Raw genomic sequence first — 18,256 nt, 5'->3', positions numbered from 1 at the left:
GTTGATGACGACCGCTTCTTTCATTAATATATTTATATTTGTTTCAATTGTGAAGCGTCTGAAATAAGTTTAACTGAAAAAGAAACTAAAGTTGCTAATTTCTTTACATTCTTCACAACATCATACTTGGTTGCGTTATTTTTCCGATAAAAAATTTCGTTCCATACCGTATCTTCTTTTGCAAGAGATTTGTGTGTGTTTGTTTGTTGCTGTTGTATTTATTTTTTCACATGCAAAAAAGATCTGTCTTACTAATATTATTACACGGTTTTTTGGTTTTTCTTCTGTTATCTTGCACTTTGCATAAAAATGTCACAAAATGTGACTTGCGGTTCCCCTCACCCCCATTGGAGCTGTTCGAAGGAAACCCACAAATTGAGGTGTGGCCGATAGGCGATTCCGGTCGCACTGACTGAACGGTTGCCGCACTTAGCACCAATGCGCGAAAAAAAAAACACGACCGCCCACTCAACTCCACCCAAGGATGAAGGATGATAATGTTGGGCGCCTATTTGTTTTATATATTTTTCCTTATACATTAAACCGTTTTGTATCTTATCATGATAGTTAAATTAATTATTCTTTATGTGAATTCGCTTTCTTCACTATTATCATTATTTTTTCCCTTCAGCTGCCTATTGCCACACTGCACATAGTCTCTTGGTTCTCTGTTTTGTAACGCTTCGCTTATGTTTTGTTTTACCCACTTCCTTCATAATAGATACATAGGATGGTACGGAATCATCGATGACTTGGTTTGCTTGGCTGTGTTGTGAGACTGCTGCTGCTTGTTGTGAACCTCGCCGAAACCGTTCGGTTGGCGGTCGGCAGCACATAAAATGCATAAATCCCGTTGGGGCATTGGGCTTAACGTACGATTTAAAAATTCCATCCAGCAGACACCCTATTGGCGGCTGGCCAGTTGCACTTGGAATGAGAACACGGACACGGTTCGACGGTAGTTCCATTTGTTTGTTTGTTTTGCTGCGATACTTAAGACATAACATAAGACGGTAATAAATTCAGTCCAAAGTAAAAGCTAGTAGAGTATAATGAGATATTATGGGTTTATCTATGACTTTTCTTCCAAACCCGCTACACGGCAGTACTCTTTCGTACCTAAAACAGTGAATTAATTTATCTATGCTCAGTTCTAAAAAGGAGAACATTAAAGTCTGTTTTGTTTTTGGTTTGTGCGTAGCAATAGCTACACGATTCTAGTCTATGGAACGGGATATAGAGAGTGATGAATTGCGAGCAAGATTAACCTAAAGCTGCACATTTCCATGCAGCAGGAGAGTTTGAATAGGGAAAAAATTAAATTAAAATGAAACATGAACACACACGACGCGGTAAGGTAAACGGGGTGTTCCTAACGCTAATTCCTATGCACTAGCAGTCCAACATTGAGATCGCAATATGGCACATCATCCTGAAAGGTGGATGCTGTATTTGAGCTGTTTGTGTTTGTGTGATGAATTGAAATGAAACCGAACTTCCGACCTTTGCTTGCCGGTTGTTTACCTATCTGTTCCTGCACTGGAGCCCGTTTAAAATAAAAAAAAAACCGCACATTCACGGGGACTGTTCTTTCCTTAATCTAGGCTACTAGTTGTTAAAACGGGTGAAAAGCAAAACCATTTGCCTTATCCTTCGTGGTAGGATGACTGCATTAGAGCGCTCTGTGGCAACATTGGATCACCTCCACCGGCGACACCATTCCCAACGGACTGTACGGTCGGCGAAGGTGAACTGAAACCGGGCTGAAAGGAACTGATGCCTCCACCGCCGCCACCTGCTACCCCGCACTGTTCGCTCGTACTGCTGGCAACACTAAGAATGCTTCCACTATGACTTGCTTTACGCCCGATCGGCGGCATGCCTGGGTTGGGCTGCGGTACCATCGGTTGGTTTCCGGTCACTAGCGATTGTGTGCTGTTCTTTGGTATATGCTGTGCTTGACGATCCAACTCAGACGCTATATCACTACTCCCGGGCAGGGACGATATGGAACTACCGACTGCGGTGACTGCGTCAATCCGGTTTCGACTGTTACGCCCCGAACCATGGTGATGATGATGGTGATGGTGCCGATGTGGATCCTTCGGAGGACGTGCTTTAATTTCTGCCCGACCTGCGGCTGGATAACCAGGACTGCTCGTAACCACACCGCTAAAATCAGCCTCCATTCCATATTCCAGCCCACTGTCGATACTTTTCCGTGGCAGGCTAAAATTTTTGTATCCTTGCGAGTGTCCTCCCATCGGTGGCTGTGGTTGCTGACCGTGCGAATGATGCTGATGGGCATGGGCATGATGGTTTGCGTGATGCTGTGCCGGTTCCTGCATCGAGTGGATGCTTTTGTTGCTTCGGCTAGCGCTTGCATTATGATAGAAGCTACGGTTACTCTGCGTCTCGTACTGATCACCAGCGGAACAAGCGGATTCATCCAACCGACCACTGCCATTGTTGCTACGATCTAGCGAATGGTGATGCTGATGGTGCTGATGGTGTGGTCGAGATGTGGCCGAATGCGGTGGCCCCACCTGGGACGTTTGTTGCATCTGCTGTTGCTGCTGATGCTGTAATTGATTCGTTCGTAGGATTTTTTCACGTTCCAACGAATGATGATGATGTTTTCGCTGCTGTGTTTGGGGAAGAAGTGGCTGTTGCTGTTGTTGAAGTTGTTGCTGTTGCTGCTGCTGCAACTGTTGATCTGATCGCCCTTCACCGTTACGCTCCCGGCTTAGTGAATGATGGCTTGATGAGGACGATGGTGTAGCAATGTTTAGATTGCCCTGCGAGGACATGCGATTCGTATTGACGCTTAACATTGAGCCCTTACGATTGAAACCTCCTTGCTCGTTTTGTTCACCTAAAAAAGGGGGGAAATCAACCGAAAATTACTCACTGTTTCACTGTGCAGCTATGCAACATCGGGGAAAGGTCTGTTTATTTACTTCTCTTCTGTGCTTGATACCATATCTTCAACCGATGACCAATCTCCGGGAACGTAGGTCGTCGTACGGCTTGCTCATGCCAACATTCTACCATCAGCGAGTAAACTGCGCTTGGGCAAGACTCTGGACAAGGTAATAGCTGCCTGGCGCGAACCATATTGATAACTTCTTGATTGCTGTATCCATAGTAAGGTTGCAAACCGTAGCTATAAATTTCCCACAACACAACACCAAACGACCAAACGTCACTCTCGGTTGTGAATTTGCCGTAAAGAATCGACTCCGAAGGCATCCAGCGTACGGGCAGAAGGGACTTCGATTGAACGCTGGAAGAAACGTGCAAGAACAGTAAAGCACGTCAGCTGGATCTTTCATGATCTTGATCGGGTGCAAAAGACTTACCGATAGTAATCCGAGCTGTAGATATCCCTCGACAGACCAAAGTCAGAAATTTTGACCGTCAAACTATCGCCCACCAGACAGTTCCGCGCGGCCAAATCGCGATGCACGTAATGATGACTTGCCAGATATTCCATGCCATCGCAAATCTGCTGCGCAATCAGCAAAAACTGCAGCTGGCTCAACGATTTGCCCTCGTTCGGTGAGTTTGCGATCAGAAACTCGTGCAGATCGCCCTGCGCCATATACTCGAACAGCATGCAGAGTGGTTCCTCCTTGAGTACGACACCCAAGATGCAGACGATGTTGTCGTGCTTCAGGTCGGATATCAACTCGATCTCGCGCTTAAAGTCGGCTTGCGTTTTCGCGCTCGCATTTTCCTTCAATGCTTTCACCGCGACGAAGATCCGCTCGCCATTCTTCTGCGTCAGTTCACCCTTGTACACCTTGCCGAACGCACCCTCGCCCAACTCCTCGACGAAGCGCACGTCCTGCAGCGTGTACTGGGGAACGCGCGAGATACCATTGTTACGCGACTGTGACGACTGACCGGCGGTACCACCGTTACCGGGCTGACCGGTGGTTAAACCCTGAATGCCACCATTTTCTGCGTTCCGGCTAGCGGCACCGGTTGATGATTGATTCGCTATCAGGGACGTCATCTCGATCGGTGAGTTGAGTCGCGAATTGCCGTAAATGTTCTTGTCCGCATTCGGTAGATTGATCTGGAAATGGAGAGAGAAAGAAAATGTTACCAAGGTGCACATACAATTCGGCGACGGTAAAGATATTTACATTTTGGATGTTGGATACACCATGCTTGCGATACTTCCGGCAACAAAACACAGCTACACCGATAAACAGCGGAGAGATAACGGCTATGAAACCGATGATAATGTACATCCACATTCGCTCGGAACACTTCGGAATGTCGCAGTACTCGATGGTCTTCTGCATGTCCACATAGCACCAGGGAGCATCCATTGGACCAGCATGTGGTGGATTTCTAATGCAAAAAGAAAGCACAAAGAACATTATTGGGACGACGAGGACCGAAAACCCATCAACTACATACCGGCAATAGTTGTGTCCAGCCAGGTGCGGGAACTCCGACATCGTGTGCATCAACTTTGACCAGCGCATACAAATTTTGGACGACTTCGTTCGATCCATAATGCCACGATAGCTCGCCCCATTCTCCCAGTAACAATCATCGTCCGGCTTAATGTCCAAATCGATACCCAACCGCATACACTCCATATCGCCCGAACTTCCCAACCCACCGATGCCATTCAAGATCGTTCCATCGACACTCTTCTGCAGTGGTAAATCGTCGCACTCCTCCAGCGGAAGCTTTTGCCCAATTGTAGGATGTCGTTTCGCAATGGCGTACTCCTTCTGGCAAAGTTCGTTTTCCAGCAGTTCACAATCGTTCCGGCAGATGCGTCGCAGATTTTCCGTGTTCCGCGTAGGTGGGTACGATTTTTTCGGACCCGATGACGAAGTGTACGACAGCACGGATACTTCCTCGCCCGGTTGAACGTACCGATAATCCTGCTGGGCGGCCCTTCGACCCCGTCTGGTATTGTCGTACCGTGGTGCTGGCACGGCATGTTCCGTAACGATGTCACCGTCGAAAAAGCGTCCCCCAAGGTCCGGTGTCACGCCGCCACGAAAATATATCCGAAGCCGTTCCGTGGTCGTAGGCGTATCGTTGAACAGTGACCCACTACTCATGGTACTTTCGTACGGAACAGGCGTTGAAAGGGACGCTTTTAGCAACGGCTGTTTGCGGTTGTTTTTCTTCTCGTGCGCTTTAAACTTCCCCCGGCCGATGGTTGCTGCTCGGCGTGCTGCTTCCGCCGCAGCACGGTTGGCAAAGTACTGATGGTTGGTCAGTTCGGGCGTACGGCAGACGGGTAGAATGCTGTAGCACAAGCTGGGCAATGCATACACGCGACAGTTGGCGTTCATGTCTTTCGACTCACGGATCACACCGTACGCCGCCTTCAGTCGCTCCTCCAGCAACTCCATCGTGATGTCCGGCGTCACGAAGACGGTTTGATTGCGTAGGTACTGTTCGCATGTGGCACCAGTATACACCTGACACACGCCCGGCTCGATCGTGTCCTCCTCGTCACGGTACTGTGAGTTACCATCCTGGTGTAACTTTTCCGTCTTCTTCCGTCGGTTAAACTTGGCATTTGTTGAGTAGCCACCACCGTTCCCTGTTCGTGCGTATCCGGCCTTACCGGACGGTGTAAATGTCAGCCTGAAAAGAAAGGCGGCAGGAGCAAAGTAAACGTGAACAATTAGAACGGTTGTATAGAAAGTTAGCTCCAACCCTAAGACACACAGGGAAATGCGAAGAACCAGACGTGAGGTACAGTGTAAAGATGTTCAAACAAAATGGCATTGAGTCTCTGGCGTGTGTTGTTTTTTTTTGCAAGAAGTTGGAAACTTTACACGCTCGCTTGGCTTCCACAAGGAAAGAAAAATAAGGTGCGGAAAATGTGAATCTTAAGCGAATCATTTTTCAGTCGTCTCTTTGTGTGTGTTTTTTTGTTGTGTCGATAGCTTATATTGAGCTTCCTTTCGCTAAGATCACACAAAAAACGCCAGAACAGACTTATGGGGTCTGGTTTCCGTGAAACCGGTAGCCGGTAAAGTGTTCCTGAATGGGGAAGGACACGATAGGCCCGTTATTAAAAAGTCGAGCACCACACCATCTGGCTTTTATTTAGTCGTTCAACAACCGCGTACGTACTTAGCGTGTTTGATGGGACTTTTATGGACGGGGAAGATTTTAACGCTGAACGGGAACGTTGCAGATGGAGTAAAAGTACGCTCTCAAAGACAAACAAACGCATATATTCGTATAACCGTGTGGGGTGGTCCTGTTTTTTTTGTTCGTTGTTGTAAATCAACTTTCATAGATAAAATGAGTAGTGAGCAAACAGAACTCGATACGGTACGGTTTGCTTTAGTCTTCGTTCCGCTTCCCTTCGAATGGAATGGAGTATAATTGCGTGTTTATTTTCTATGGAACCATTTGCAGTTAATAGTGGGTGAAAGTTACATTTTTCTAATGTAATAATATTAGGTAAGGGGAGAAAAGAAATCCTTTAATTTTTTTCGTCATTATTTGCGATAAAATCAATGATAATATAACAATTTTAAAGCAATTGCTTCCCTCTGACCAAACATTAGATTCAGATCACTACCGTCAACAACTGGACTAGCGATTGACCTAAGAAACGGTCAAAATTTTTCAACAAAAGAGGTGTTTCACCAGGAAAACGCTAAGTCAAAGATGGCTGTATGACTCCCAAGAGCTTCAGGGACCTTGGTTGTAATTTTTTTTGCATCCACCATATAGTCCGTACGTGGTTCCAAACGATTCTCTTCTTTTTTTTCACACCTTCTAGATTAATTAGAAATTAAAATCAACAACAGATTAAAAAAAGTGTTTTTTTGGCAATATTGGTAATTAGACTTGTATGACAGATACAATAGGAACCTTTAAAATTGACAACAAACTATACAGCAAAATAATTCGGACAAACCGAAATATGTTAAAAAGAGTCATAAATTTCAGGTAGAAATAAAGGACTTCTTTTCCCTTAATTCAACAACGAACAATCTTTGGTATTTTATTTAAATGAAATGAAAAATTTCTTCTTTTCTTCGTATATGTTTTCAGTTTTCTACAGTTTTCACAACCAGAAATGTAATAAATTACTCTATTCTAAAATGCGCCACATAAAACGCAAAACACTCAAAGCTCGTTGGAACTCTCGATTGATGTTTTATTGATAGGCTTTTTTTAATGAAATTGTAACGAGTTACATCAATATTCACCCATGCATGTTGTGAATGGACGCATACGGACCAGTGAAGTGAATCTTTAATTCAACGACACTTAACACATTTCCGTAAATGAGCTAACAATGGATGAAATATTTAATGCAAGTACTACTAGGCGAACCGGCTACTCAATAAGCTCTAAATGACACGAAAGGACATTAGAAGCCTAAGGCAACCCGGTAATGAAAATGCTTTCTATGCATTAATGTATTTTTTTTTTGTTGGTACTTTGTTAAAAGCCTGTCCCAACACATTGTATGTCAACGTCGGGAATGGGACCCCCGATGGAGCTATTTCCCCCCAACGGGCCGAATCTGGCAATCTCCTAGAGAACAATCAATCTCCTCAGCTGGCATGGGTCGATCCAAACGAAAACCCACTCCGACCAACTTTCCGGTGGTTGTAAATTTACGTCCCAAACCAACGAACGGCACACACCAGCAGTGTGACACCGGAACGTTCGTAAAATGGAATGGCAAATGGAACTGGAACGACCAGACATCGTTCGTTCTACAACCGAGCGCATCTGAATGATTGAGAAGTCGTGTCGCCTGACACACACCAGCACTCCGGGTCCGTCCGGGTGGTTTTATCCGCTGTGGCCGTCAAGGGAAGGTACGGAATAGCCGTTTTCATCACATTAATTATCCAGTGTCCGTGTTCCGTCTTTCTCCCGAATGGTGCTACTGTGCTTGTCTGCTAGAAGGCCGCCGTTCCGTTCTTAGCCGACTGAGCGCGCTAGTGTAAACAGAATGCAACTGGATCTAGATCAGTGGCATCGTAAATGTTTTGTCATCCGTGGTTTTGGTACGGCGTGGAGACAAAATTGGTCCGGGCATTATTTCCACGTTTCGATGGAGTCGAGAGTCGCTGCACACGGTTGCTCATTAAAAACTAAGATGAAAAATTCATGTCCACTTTCGGATGGCGCAATAGATCGTTCGGCACGATGAAGTGGAGGTTTTGTTGAAGAACCGAGCAGGATGCAGTAAATTTTGTTACCATGGAGCGGGAAAATGGTCGATGCTACAGCATTATGGAACGATGTCGTAAAGCGCATGATTGACTGATGGATGACTGTTTGATTGTGGCCATGTTGGTCACCATAATACTTCCTTGATACAGAGAGAGAGAGGATCGAGCGTGGGGGGAAGAAATTGCGCCATTTCTTGAGATTGCTTTAGACAGAGAAGTGGGTATTTTGGATGGTGCTGTGGTAGTTTAAACTGCTCATAACATTCTTGACTGTGTTTTATGTGATGGGAGAAAAGCAAAAGATTATATGTGCAGCACACCATGTTGTGCGCCATATATCTTACCGAATAAACAATTATCTGGATTTATGGACATATTTTTAAAATTGTCCTATCCGCATGGTAATAAGAAAACAATGAGCTGATAAGAGAGATAAAAAAGCATTTACAACGCCATCTGGTTTTAAATTGTAATGTGCGATATACACTATAATTAAAATGATTTATGCCGGCAAAAAGTCGTAAACATGAAATATAAAATTTTAAAAACAAAAAATGATATATTATATTTTAGGATCTTGAATTGCATTATATGGTGCAACATGGTATAAGTTTAAGAAATATTTCAAATTGTGTCGAAACTGATGGCTTACAAAATGCCGCGACGCTTGAAGTTAAGACTATATAAAACATTTATAACCTCAGTGTATTCTCTTAGGTCCTTGAGACAGGAATTATGGATTAAAAAAAAATTGTGCTCCTGTGTGTGTATGAAAACACATCGGAGAAGTCGCCACAATGCCGAGTTCTATGATTTGGATAGTGATCTTATTATCATGTCAATAGAATGAGTTCGGAGAAAGGATGACAAAGGCCGTCAGAGGCTTTTTAGGTCATCTACAAAGACATACAGATACGTAGTGGTTTTAGAATAATGGAAGAGGGATAGTATTAATACGTCCATCAGATACAAGATTCATTAGATTACTAAAGCATGTAACTTAGATGCTAGATGACTAGATGCTAGACTTAGATGCCAATATTTAAGTAATTATGAGGAATTTCGGGGAAAGTTATCAAAAGTGGTGTATGTTATTGTACAAAATATACTATAAACAAATACCGGAAAATATTGAGACGTAGTGGTCATAAGAGTCAATCCTAGGAATTAATATTGATGTACTGACAAGATATTCGTATCGACGAAAGATACTCCTGACAAAATGTTATACTTTCATGTCGCTAACTATACATAGCTGTATAAGGATGAACAGTGACGTAAAACTTTGATGGGCTGTCTACGTCATGAAAACGACACCAAACGATTCAACTCATAAAGCTCTATTTAAGTCTGGATCGACTTATTGATACACTTGTGACAAACTGAAGCCGAGAAAGAGTTGGTTAAGGAAAGTAAACAATTTCATACATAATTTTGTTTAAAAATCAATATCCGAAAGGATTTTTTTAATATCAATTAATTCATCTTTCATTTAATATTGCTTTTGAAAAGTTTACTACACTGCAGCATTGCGAAACCTTGTAGCTTTTTCGAGCTTTTTATGATCGTAACGCAAACGGTCAATATGTTACCCTAATCACTCTTGATGGTTAGCTACATGAGCATTGATATGGAATGATGTTTCGCACCATTCCCCACCCAATGGAGTACGACGGAAACACGCATACGCTACAAAACTCCGGACACGATCAAATAACGTTCATCAGCAACGGTAGACTTTATGTCGTTATTATTGATTGCATGTATTAATAATTTATCCTTACCCCGGGTGTTTCCAAAACCCCTCCCTCCCACCGTGTATACGAACCCGGAAGCAAAGCTCTAAACGAGCTTGACGATAAATACAAATCCATTTTCCAACCCTCTCTTCGCCTCCCTTCGGTGAAGCTTCCCCGTGCACGGGTGGACATATTTTCGGGATGGTACAGTTTTCCCTTCGGCTCGTTAGTCGCACGAAACTCGGGTCGGGTGCAGTGGTACGAACGTGCAACGTGGTTGTCTCGGTTCTGTTTAGTTATTCTAATGGCTTAATCTTGTATATCCGGTTTCAGGGTGGGTTTCTGGTGTGGGCACATCGACCCAGAATCATGTCTCCGGCTATCTTGTTCCCGGCTTGGTGCGTTGGCATCCGAAACATAAACAAGGATTATTAATGCTCCTTGTCCAGCATCACGTGTACGGTGGGATAAAATCGAACACCGTCGGATCTGCTCACGCACACAGCAATGGGGAAAGGATGTGGCATTGAAAGATTAGGTTAGAAAGGGGTAGAAAGGGAGGTGTGGGAGGTAGAGAAAGAAAGCGACTTTTGTTCCTTGTTGAAGACTGCTGGAAATCAAATTGGGGGTTTGAAAAAAGGGGTTTTGCTGCCAACCCGTAACCTCAGCTGATCATGATGATGGCCCTTTGGGGCGACAAATATTTGCATTTATTAAAAGACACACTAAGGAAAAAAAGGGATTTTGAGGCAAGAGTTTAAGGGAAGTTAATTTTCAATTCCCCACACGGTTAAGCATTCGCTACGGTTTAGATTTGTGTTGTGAAGTGGGATTCGGGATCGGTTGGGTATTGTTTCGATATTTTCCCATCTCTCTCTCTTTCTCTCTCTTTTTATTATTTTCCCTTTTAAGGACAAGCTCATCTGCATATTAAATCGCTTGACATAAATTATCTGCAAGTGTTTGTATGCGGAAGCAACCATCATTGAAGCTGCGCTACTCCGGCATGGGACAGAACGTTTTTAAGTGTCGGTCGTCCCTGTCTCTTGTGGTGTGTGGTGAGCTCACTGAGCAAACCATCCATTGGCGTCGTAATGTCTGCGCCCGATGCTCGAGCGTACTATGCGACTACCGCCCGATACTGCAATCGAACAGTGGAAAAGTTTAATATCCTTCTAACATTCACCGGGGGAAGCAGCAGCATTCGGTGGTATAGCGAATTGGATTACGGCCAACAAATTTGGCATTCCATAACAAATCGTCGCCCGAATACCATTCGATACGTTCCCTGGGCACCCACCTCGGAGGAAATAACTTCGAGTACGGGAAGAATGGGGGGGAAGGATTCATTTTCCGAATGCCAGAGGTCATTGGGTTAGTTACCCGGTCGCGGGTGGAAGCTGTATATACTCGAAACGGTTTTAGGTCAGTACGATTTCCTGGGTGTTTTTCTTACGATTCGGTATGCCAGCGAACTGTTTCTTGCTTCCGCTCACACTGTTCGACAAACGGTCCCGTAAGGAGCTCAGGTTTGGAACGTGGTCAACTGATATTGCGGGCGTTGGTAATAATCGTAACCGTGAGCGGAATAATATAAATTTCCGGGATGTAAAAAAGCCCCAAAAAAGCCGTTAAACTAATCTGCGCCCAAGCGTGTGCCGCACGGGAGCGTTCGGTTCGCAGCGATTTATTCTTGAGGTTCGTGGTGACCTTTGACAGGTCCTTTTCCTAAAACGAAAAAAAAACAAAATGCCCTGATTCGGAGCGGAAGAGTGCAGGTGAAGAACTAACTTTCCCCAAACCCAACACTTCATTCCAATGCCCGATGGTATAGTTGTGTCGTTTGATTTCGTATTTAAAATCCATACATATAAAACCCGGCCCCCCACAAAAAGCACTTACCCATTGGAAGTGTCCGAGGTGTAATGGTACGGCTGGTTCTGGTGGATTTGCTGTTCGCGACCGAAAGTCACTGGCGAATGTAAACAACCGGCAATCGTGAGGATGTAAATCACTTTTAACATAATTTCGGCACGACCGTTAAACCCACCGCCCCACACACACACACACGCACACCGAGCGCCGCCGTGGAAAGTGCTTCACCCCCCCGATGGAAAATGGGGTTTTCCTTTTGCGGCGAGCACCTTTTTCAAATGGACCGTGTAGAAGGCTGATGTTTTCCGACTGCGCGTTACTGCCGATGGTAACACGCACTCTTGGATAGGAAATTTATTTTCCCACCCATACACGCGCCGCACACAAAGTAGATGGTTTTAACTTTTGAGCAGGCAAACGAAGCAGGCCTACGAATTGAACCCTCTGTTGTTTTGGGTCGATTAGAATTTATGCTTTTAACGTTTTTCACACTAAAACATTGGAGCGCCGGGCACAACAGTGGGTGTGTGTGTGGGCTTTGCCGGGGGGGGAATGAAGCAGCTTTTCCACGTTTTCCACTTTCCCAACCGTGGTTTTGATACGTTTCGTGACGTTGGTAGTAGACAGTTGGAAAACCACACACGAAGAAATTCGATATTCACAATCCGATGATTCACTTTTCACTCACTGCTCATCGGGTTCACTTCTCATTGCAGTGGGCTTAATGCAACAGTTAGATTTCCTTTTTTTCCGACACTTCACAACTCCACAGTAACGGTGCCAATAGAGTAGAATTTTTGTTTGTGTCTACCTGTGTAGTTTTATGTTTTCTTTTTTTTACCGTACTCCAATGGAACCGGGCTGTACGTATATATACACTGCTGGTAATAAATACTTGTCTAACACTCCATTAAAACCGTACGGAACCACTTCATTTCTTTTGAACCGCTACCGTTGTCTGCTTCTTGCTGCTATCACTACTACTACTATTGCTACTGCTACTACACCACTAACTCCGCACCGTTCGTTGAAAGCGATTGCGTATAAACGGGGTGCGCTTGCTGCAAAGAGGGAATAAAAAATTGACTTTTATATTTTGTTTCCAATTTTTATGACTGCCACCATTCACCGTCCCACCAGGAGCGTGTACAGCTCGCCGAGAAATGGTAAGGCTTCAGCATAAAATGCACACACAAACACACACGCGCACACAACAAAGAATGTGCTGTAACGGGGGATGGATGCCGCACGATTATGCTACGCTTTCTGTGTGAACGGCTGCCCTTGCCGAGGGATATGTGTGTTTAGCCAATAACGGCGCGCGAGCTGAAAATTGTAAGCGACCGAGCAAGGGAAACGACAACGAACTCGACGAGCAGCACTTAAGAAAGCATAAGTTCATCGTTTTTCTTTTTTTTTATTATTACTTCCCTCCTTCCCTCCTGCACACCTACACAAAACACACACACACACAGAAACAAACGCACCCGTGCACATGTGCACTCGCGGGACAAAAGATATGCGTTTTAATGCTGTTGCAGCAGGCAGTGCCTCTTGGAACGGATGAACTGAAGATTTACCAAACACACATTGCTCTTGTGGTGGTCCACCGAAATTTGTTTGTTTGTTTGTGGCCCGTTACACAGACACGAGGCAAGGAGGTAAATGCACCGGGTGTGGAAGTGGAGTACGTATCTTCCGAAACGCGTTGTTGGTGGTGGTAGTGTTTGCGTGGTTTATGCTATCGGATACAAGTTGGCAGCTGAGCGGAAACACACCCTCGCTGGATGGAAATCACCGCGGCAAGAACGAGAAAGGGAACACACACGGTGCGTAGCGAATGTATGCAACTCACACTTTTTTTGTTTTCGTCACATTTCACCTTTTCACTTCACTTGCATTGCATTTGCATACTTGCTTACACGACACCGCATACCGTAATCGCAGGCACTACACTTCAGGTTGCACTTTGTCTTGCGTTTGTGTCATTCACGCAAAGGACGAACTAGTTATGCTTCCGACGACGGTGGCTGAAAACAACACAAGCGAGGGTGAACTCACCCCACCAACACAGCTGCGCGGAGTCGTTTTATGTTGGTGCCAAGGTTTATAAAGAGAGAGAGAGCGAGTTTTTTTATTGTATGTTTACAGATTTATTTTAGTGTTTCGTCCTATTTCAAATATTTTATTGCAAACAAATGATATGAATCGATCGTTTTAGTTATTCACGATATAGCGATTCGAACAAACTATGAAATACGAAAGAAAATAAAAATATTATCCAATACGTCAAACATTTGTCAGTTTTGCACTGAACGTACGTGTATATACATCTTGACATCAACTGTGGTAAATGGCTGCGTACTTTTTAGTTTGTGTGTTTGAATTCATTCCTTCGTGTGTATTAAATTCGTTGCTGGATTTGAGAAATTGTAATGTTTTTATCTATGTTTAAGGTGTTGTAATAACAGAAAAACTTGAACTTAAAATTAAATGGATATTAATAATAATTTAACATAATTCATGAATAATATTACGATAATTAATAGTGCCTTAGTCATTCATCTTAATAATCTTTTGCGTCATAACCTTCATTTCAATGACCACCTACCCGGGTATGTTTTGCACTTTTAAATCTTTACAACATTTAAAATAATGAAGCTATCGGCTTGAAACTTTAGGAATGGCTTAAAAAACCTTCTATCATACACGCAAAAACCAGAGTTTTGCTATTTTTTTAAATATTCTTTTAATTAAATATTCGATTTGTAACCCTTACTGCTATAACCACCGGTTAGGTAAAACATTTTGTGCAGAACTTCTGCTTTAATTAAATCATGTTAAGTAATTTAAGGCAACTTTGGAAATTTGAAATCAATACAACAGTTAAAAATTAAAATATTTATACTTTTCCACACAAAAAAGGCCAAAATCCGTACAAAATGCATGACATACCCAGGTTAGTGGTTATAGAAGTAAGGGTGTATTTTTGGTCATTGAAACAAAGGTTGAAGCATGAGTAAATGCATGATATTTATTTTATTCTAAATAAAACACCCAGCAGTTCTACACTGTTGTTGTTGTGCCATATCAAAAAAATTGAACCAACATAGGCCTACAAAAATTGCAATCGAGAATGTCAAACAATGTCAAATATTGTATCTCTTTGAAAGAAAATAATCTTGTCTAGCCTTTCAGCTGTGTACATATCGAGTAAAAATATGTTTTGATTATGCTTTTTCGGATCTCACCGCCTGTCATTTGAACATGCATCAGGCCAGTGTGTGGTGTGCACGCTTCCTAACTAGCTGCCTTTATCATTTATCACGATCACAAATATATTTCACTAGACAAACAAATACATCAAATTCAAATCCAAAACTAATTGTTACATTAAACGAAATTTGAGTTTTGGCCAATGTTTGCAAAAAAATAGGGAAACATGTGCAGAACGCACGTTGCAGAACGTGAATGAAATTCTTGGAACTGATAAATGGAAATAGTTTAAATAAGCTTCTTTAGGTACCCGTCACTCTGGTTTGATAACGTATACCAGAATGATTGGAACGATAATTTTGCAAAAGGGGAAAGTTTTTCTATCAAAAAAAGAAAAACATACTTTGGACAACAGACAGTCCGTAAACAGGCTATGCAAACAAAACCGATATGCAACCACTTGTTGGCATTCTGAGTGTGGTGAACAGTTCCGTTTGAAAGTTTGGTATAAGCGGAAGAATTCACTATTAGACACGATGGCGTTGTGTATCGGCTAGCGTGTCAACCAACGTGTCAACAGTACTAAAGAAGTTCGCCACGGTAGAGATCGTTTGATGGACGTCCGGGTTTTTAGAGGGAAAAGATCAGAATTAGACTTTATGCTAGCTAATCATTTTGCCAGAAGATAGGTGCTTTAAGTTGGTTTATTAATTATAAGAAAACATTACACAACAATAATAGCATTATATTGAGATTACTACTTTTTTTTACAAAATAAAAATTAATTATTTTTAATTGAAATTATGTTCAACATAATTTGCATAATGCACATAATTAAGCAAATTAAAAAAAGGGGATAAACATAAACATATTTTTAAAAGGACAGTTATATAAAGTAAACAATTTCTCTCTTTCTGTCGCCTAAACTCGCTTGATTAGAAAACATTACACACCGAGCACCATAAAATAGTTAAATTGTTGACCACATTTTCACTTATCCCACGTGTCAAAACATCCATTTATTCCATTGCTGACCCGCATTTGTTTCACATTCATTCTTCGAAGTTTATGGTGTAACGATTAATATGTTTTTTCACCCACGGAAAAATTAGAAATTTTCTAAACCGTGCCAGGCGTGGGGATGTGTCGTCATCTATTTTCACCCCTGCAGATTCAGATACGATTCGGGTACGATTGATGCGTGTGGTTAGAATGGGAGTTTTCTTTTCTCTAATGTTTCGTTTGCTTAATGGATGTGCTAAGAAGCGAATACAGTAAATACAAACACTACTGCAGATGGTTAGCTGTGTTTGTGTGCTTTGTTGAATCAATTGTACGGTAGTACAATATATGTAAAGATGGATTAAGCGGTAATGCAACTTTATCCTTTAAAGCACAGAGAAGAGAACTACATAAGCGAAAGAAAAAACACTGCCATTATGTGCTGATGGTTGTTGTTTTTTACACACAGCGAAACACGATACACTTTCAGTATGAAAAACCGCAACACAGGAAAAGAGCTTTTTGACCTTTCTTTATCCCTCCTTTAGGCAGCAACAAAGAACTACCACGCTTCTCTTCTTAACTTGCAAAAACAACTACAAAACGTATCTATTTAACGTGTCGTTTGATACCGATTTCATTTTCACATCACATTAGATTGATTATTCAATACACTCACTGTGCAATTCACATGATAAAACCTTTACGAACGAAATGATGCTGATGAACGTTGCGCGTTGTTTAGTGGTCGAGAAAACTTGTGTACAGCCACGGTGAAATGACAAGCGACACTGAGCGGGTGTGTGTGCGTGTGCGAGTTTTGCTACGGCTGGGCTGGAAAAAACGGGAAAAATCGGTGGAAAACTCACCGCGGAATGTTAGGGGAGGTGTGCTGTTTATGGCTGCGTACTGCGTGTGCTGAATGTTGAATCAACTGTGGTAAATGTTTCTGTTTAAAAATAAGTCGTTGACGAATGTTGGTGTGAATTGTAGTAAAAATAAACTGCTAAAAGAAATGATTGGATTTTTTTTTAAATAATTAACATAATAATTGCTTTTATTGCTTAAATATTTTGTATCACACAATCACAACCTAGCATGCCCGGAATAAGGTAAAATACAAGGAGGAAATGAAAGGTTCCTATTGTAACCATTAGCACCATACGCGTGCTGATATTATCGCAAAAGCTGTAATAATTGGAAAAATAAATAAATATTAAATAATTGAAAAACGGTTAATAATAAATATTTTTGTACAATTCGTAAACTTCAAGCTGAAACAAAAAAAAACTTCAATTTATACAACGCTGGTATTTGAGAAATGAGAAAGAATAAGAAAGAAATAAAAAAAATATTGCATTATTTACAGATATTTCCAATTATTACAATGTTCAATATAAAACAGAATCACAGAATAAAAACAGAAGATCGAATAAACAGTCACATTCGTGAATCTTATAAACTAATTTTATGATTATTGCAGCACACAAGCATTGCAAAGAGCAGAAAACATACAGAGAGAGCACATACAAATGGAAGTAAGAAATAAAAATGAAGGTTGAATTGGTTCCTCGTAATAAAAAACTGGTTAAAAACGTATATTGAAAAAATGAAAATATTAATCTATGAGCATGCGTTATAATCTGATATGAGAGTAAGATTTATTAGACCATTTTGCAATCCAAATTTCGATCGATGAACATTAAGAGAGGAAAAATGAAGAAAACATCACGATCTAAAAATAAAGCATGTAAAGCAGCATATGGAAAACTGTTTGTTGTACATCAATTAAACATTAAGAGTTTTGGATTTTCTTTTCTCCGTATTTTTGTGTATTAACGGAAGGCCGGTAGGGGATTGGGAAGGAAAACTTTTTAGAAAATTTAAAACAGATACATAAATCCAAAAGACCTACGATCGTTTGTATTGGTCTTGATCGCCAAACTTGTTTCACTAATTTATGGATATTTTAAAGACGCCGCATCTCCTGTTTTGAATGTTTGCGTATGTGAATCTATCGAGAAACGGTTGTCTGGTTTTTTTGTAACTGCCACCGGTATAGATACTGGTTTTTCTATGTCAAGGGTACATTTCCAGTTTTGTTTTATTCAAATCATTCTTATCACTAGCAAAGGGTAAGGCGAATTTTTAGTTTAATCATTACTATCGTTTGTTACGTTTTTTTTTGCTATCTAAACATGGCTCGTTCTACAACTTTGTTAT

General features: G+C 41.9%; 1 protein-coding gene across 10 annotated transcripts; it reads right to left on the bottom strand.

The window, feature by feature from the left end:
* Positions 1-188: 188 nt before the first annotated feature.
* On the bottom strand, positions 189-17,099 carry LOC125767866 (tyrosine-protein kinase transmembrane receptor Ror). 10 transcript variants are annotated; one of them, XM_049434806.1, is made up of 7 exons: positions 13,671-13,870; positions 11,843-12,876; positions 4,435-5,631; positions 4,155-4,365; positions 3,363-4,084; positions 2,961-3,286; positions 189-2,875 (listed from the first exon to the last, which is right to left on the bottom strand). In XM_049434806.1, the coding sequence occupies exons 2-7, from the start codon at positions 11,962-11,964 to the stop codon at positions 1,647-1,649; spliced, it is 3,807 nt and encodes a 1,268-aa protein (XP_049290763.1). In that variant the 5' UTR covers positions 11,965-12,876; positions 13,671-13,870; the 3' UTR covers positions 189-1,646. The 10 variants fall into 10 exon arrangements, with proteins under 10 accessions (XP_049290763.1, XP_049290758.1, XP_049290755.1 ...); XM_049434801.1 differs by lacking the exon at positions 13,671-13,870 and adding an exon at positions 16,709-17,099 and having other exon boundaries at positions 4,155-5,631; XM_049434798.1 differs by lacking the exon at positions 13,671-13,870 and adding an exon at positions 16,713-17,099 and having other exon boundaries at positions 4,155-5,631.
* Between the last annotated feature and the right edge of the window lie 1,157 nt (positions 17,100-18,256).

Source organism: Anopheles funestus, chromosome 3RL (assembly GCF_943734845.2).
Source record: "Anopheles funestus chromosome 3RL, idAnoFuneDA-416_04, whole genome shotgun sequence".
Lineage (NCBI taxonomy): Eukaryota > Metazoa > Arthropoda > Insecta > Diptera > Culicidae > Anopheles > Anopheles funestus.
Note: the sequence above shows the minus strand (reverse complement) of the source record. Positions and strands in the feature narration are given on the sequence as shown.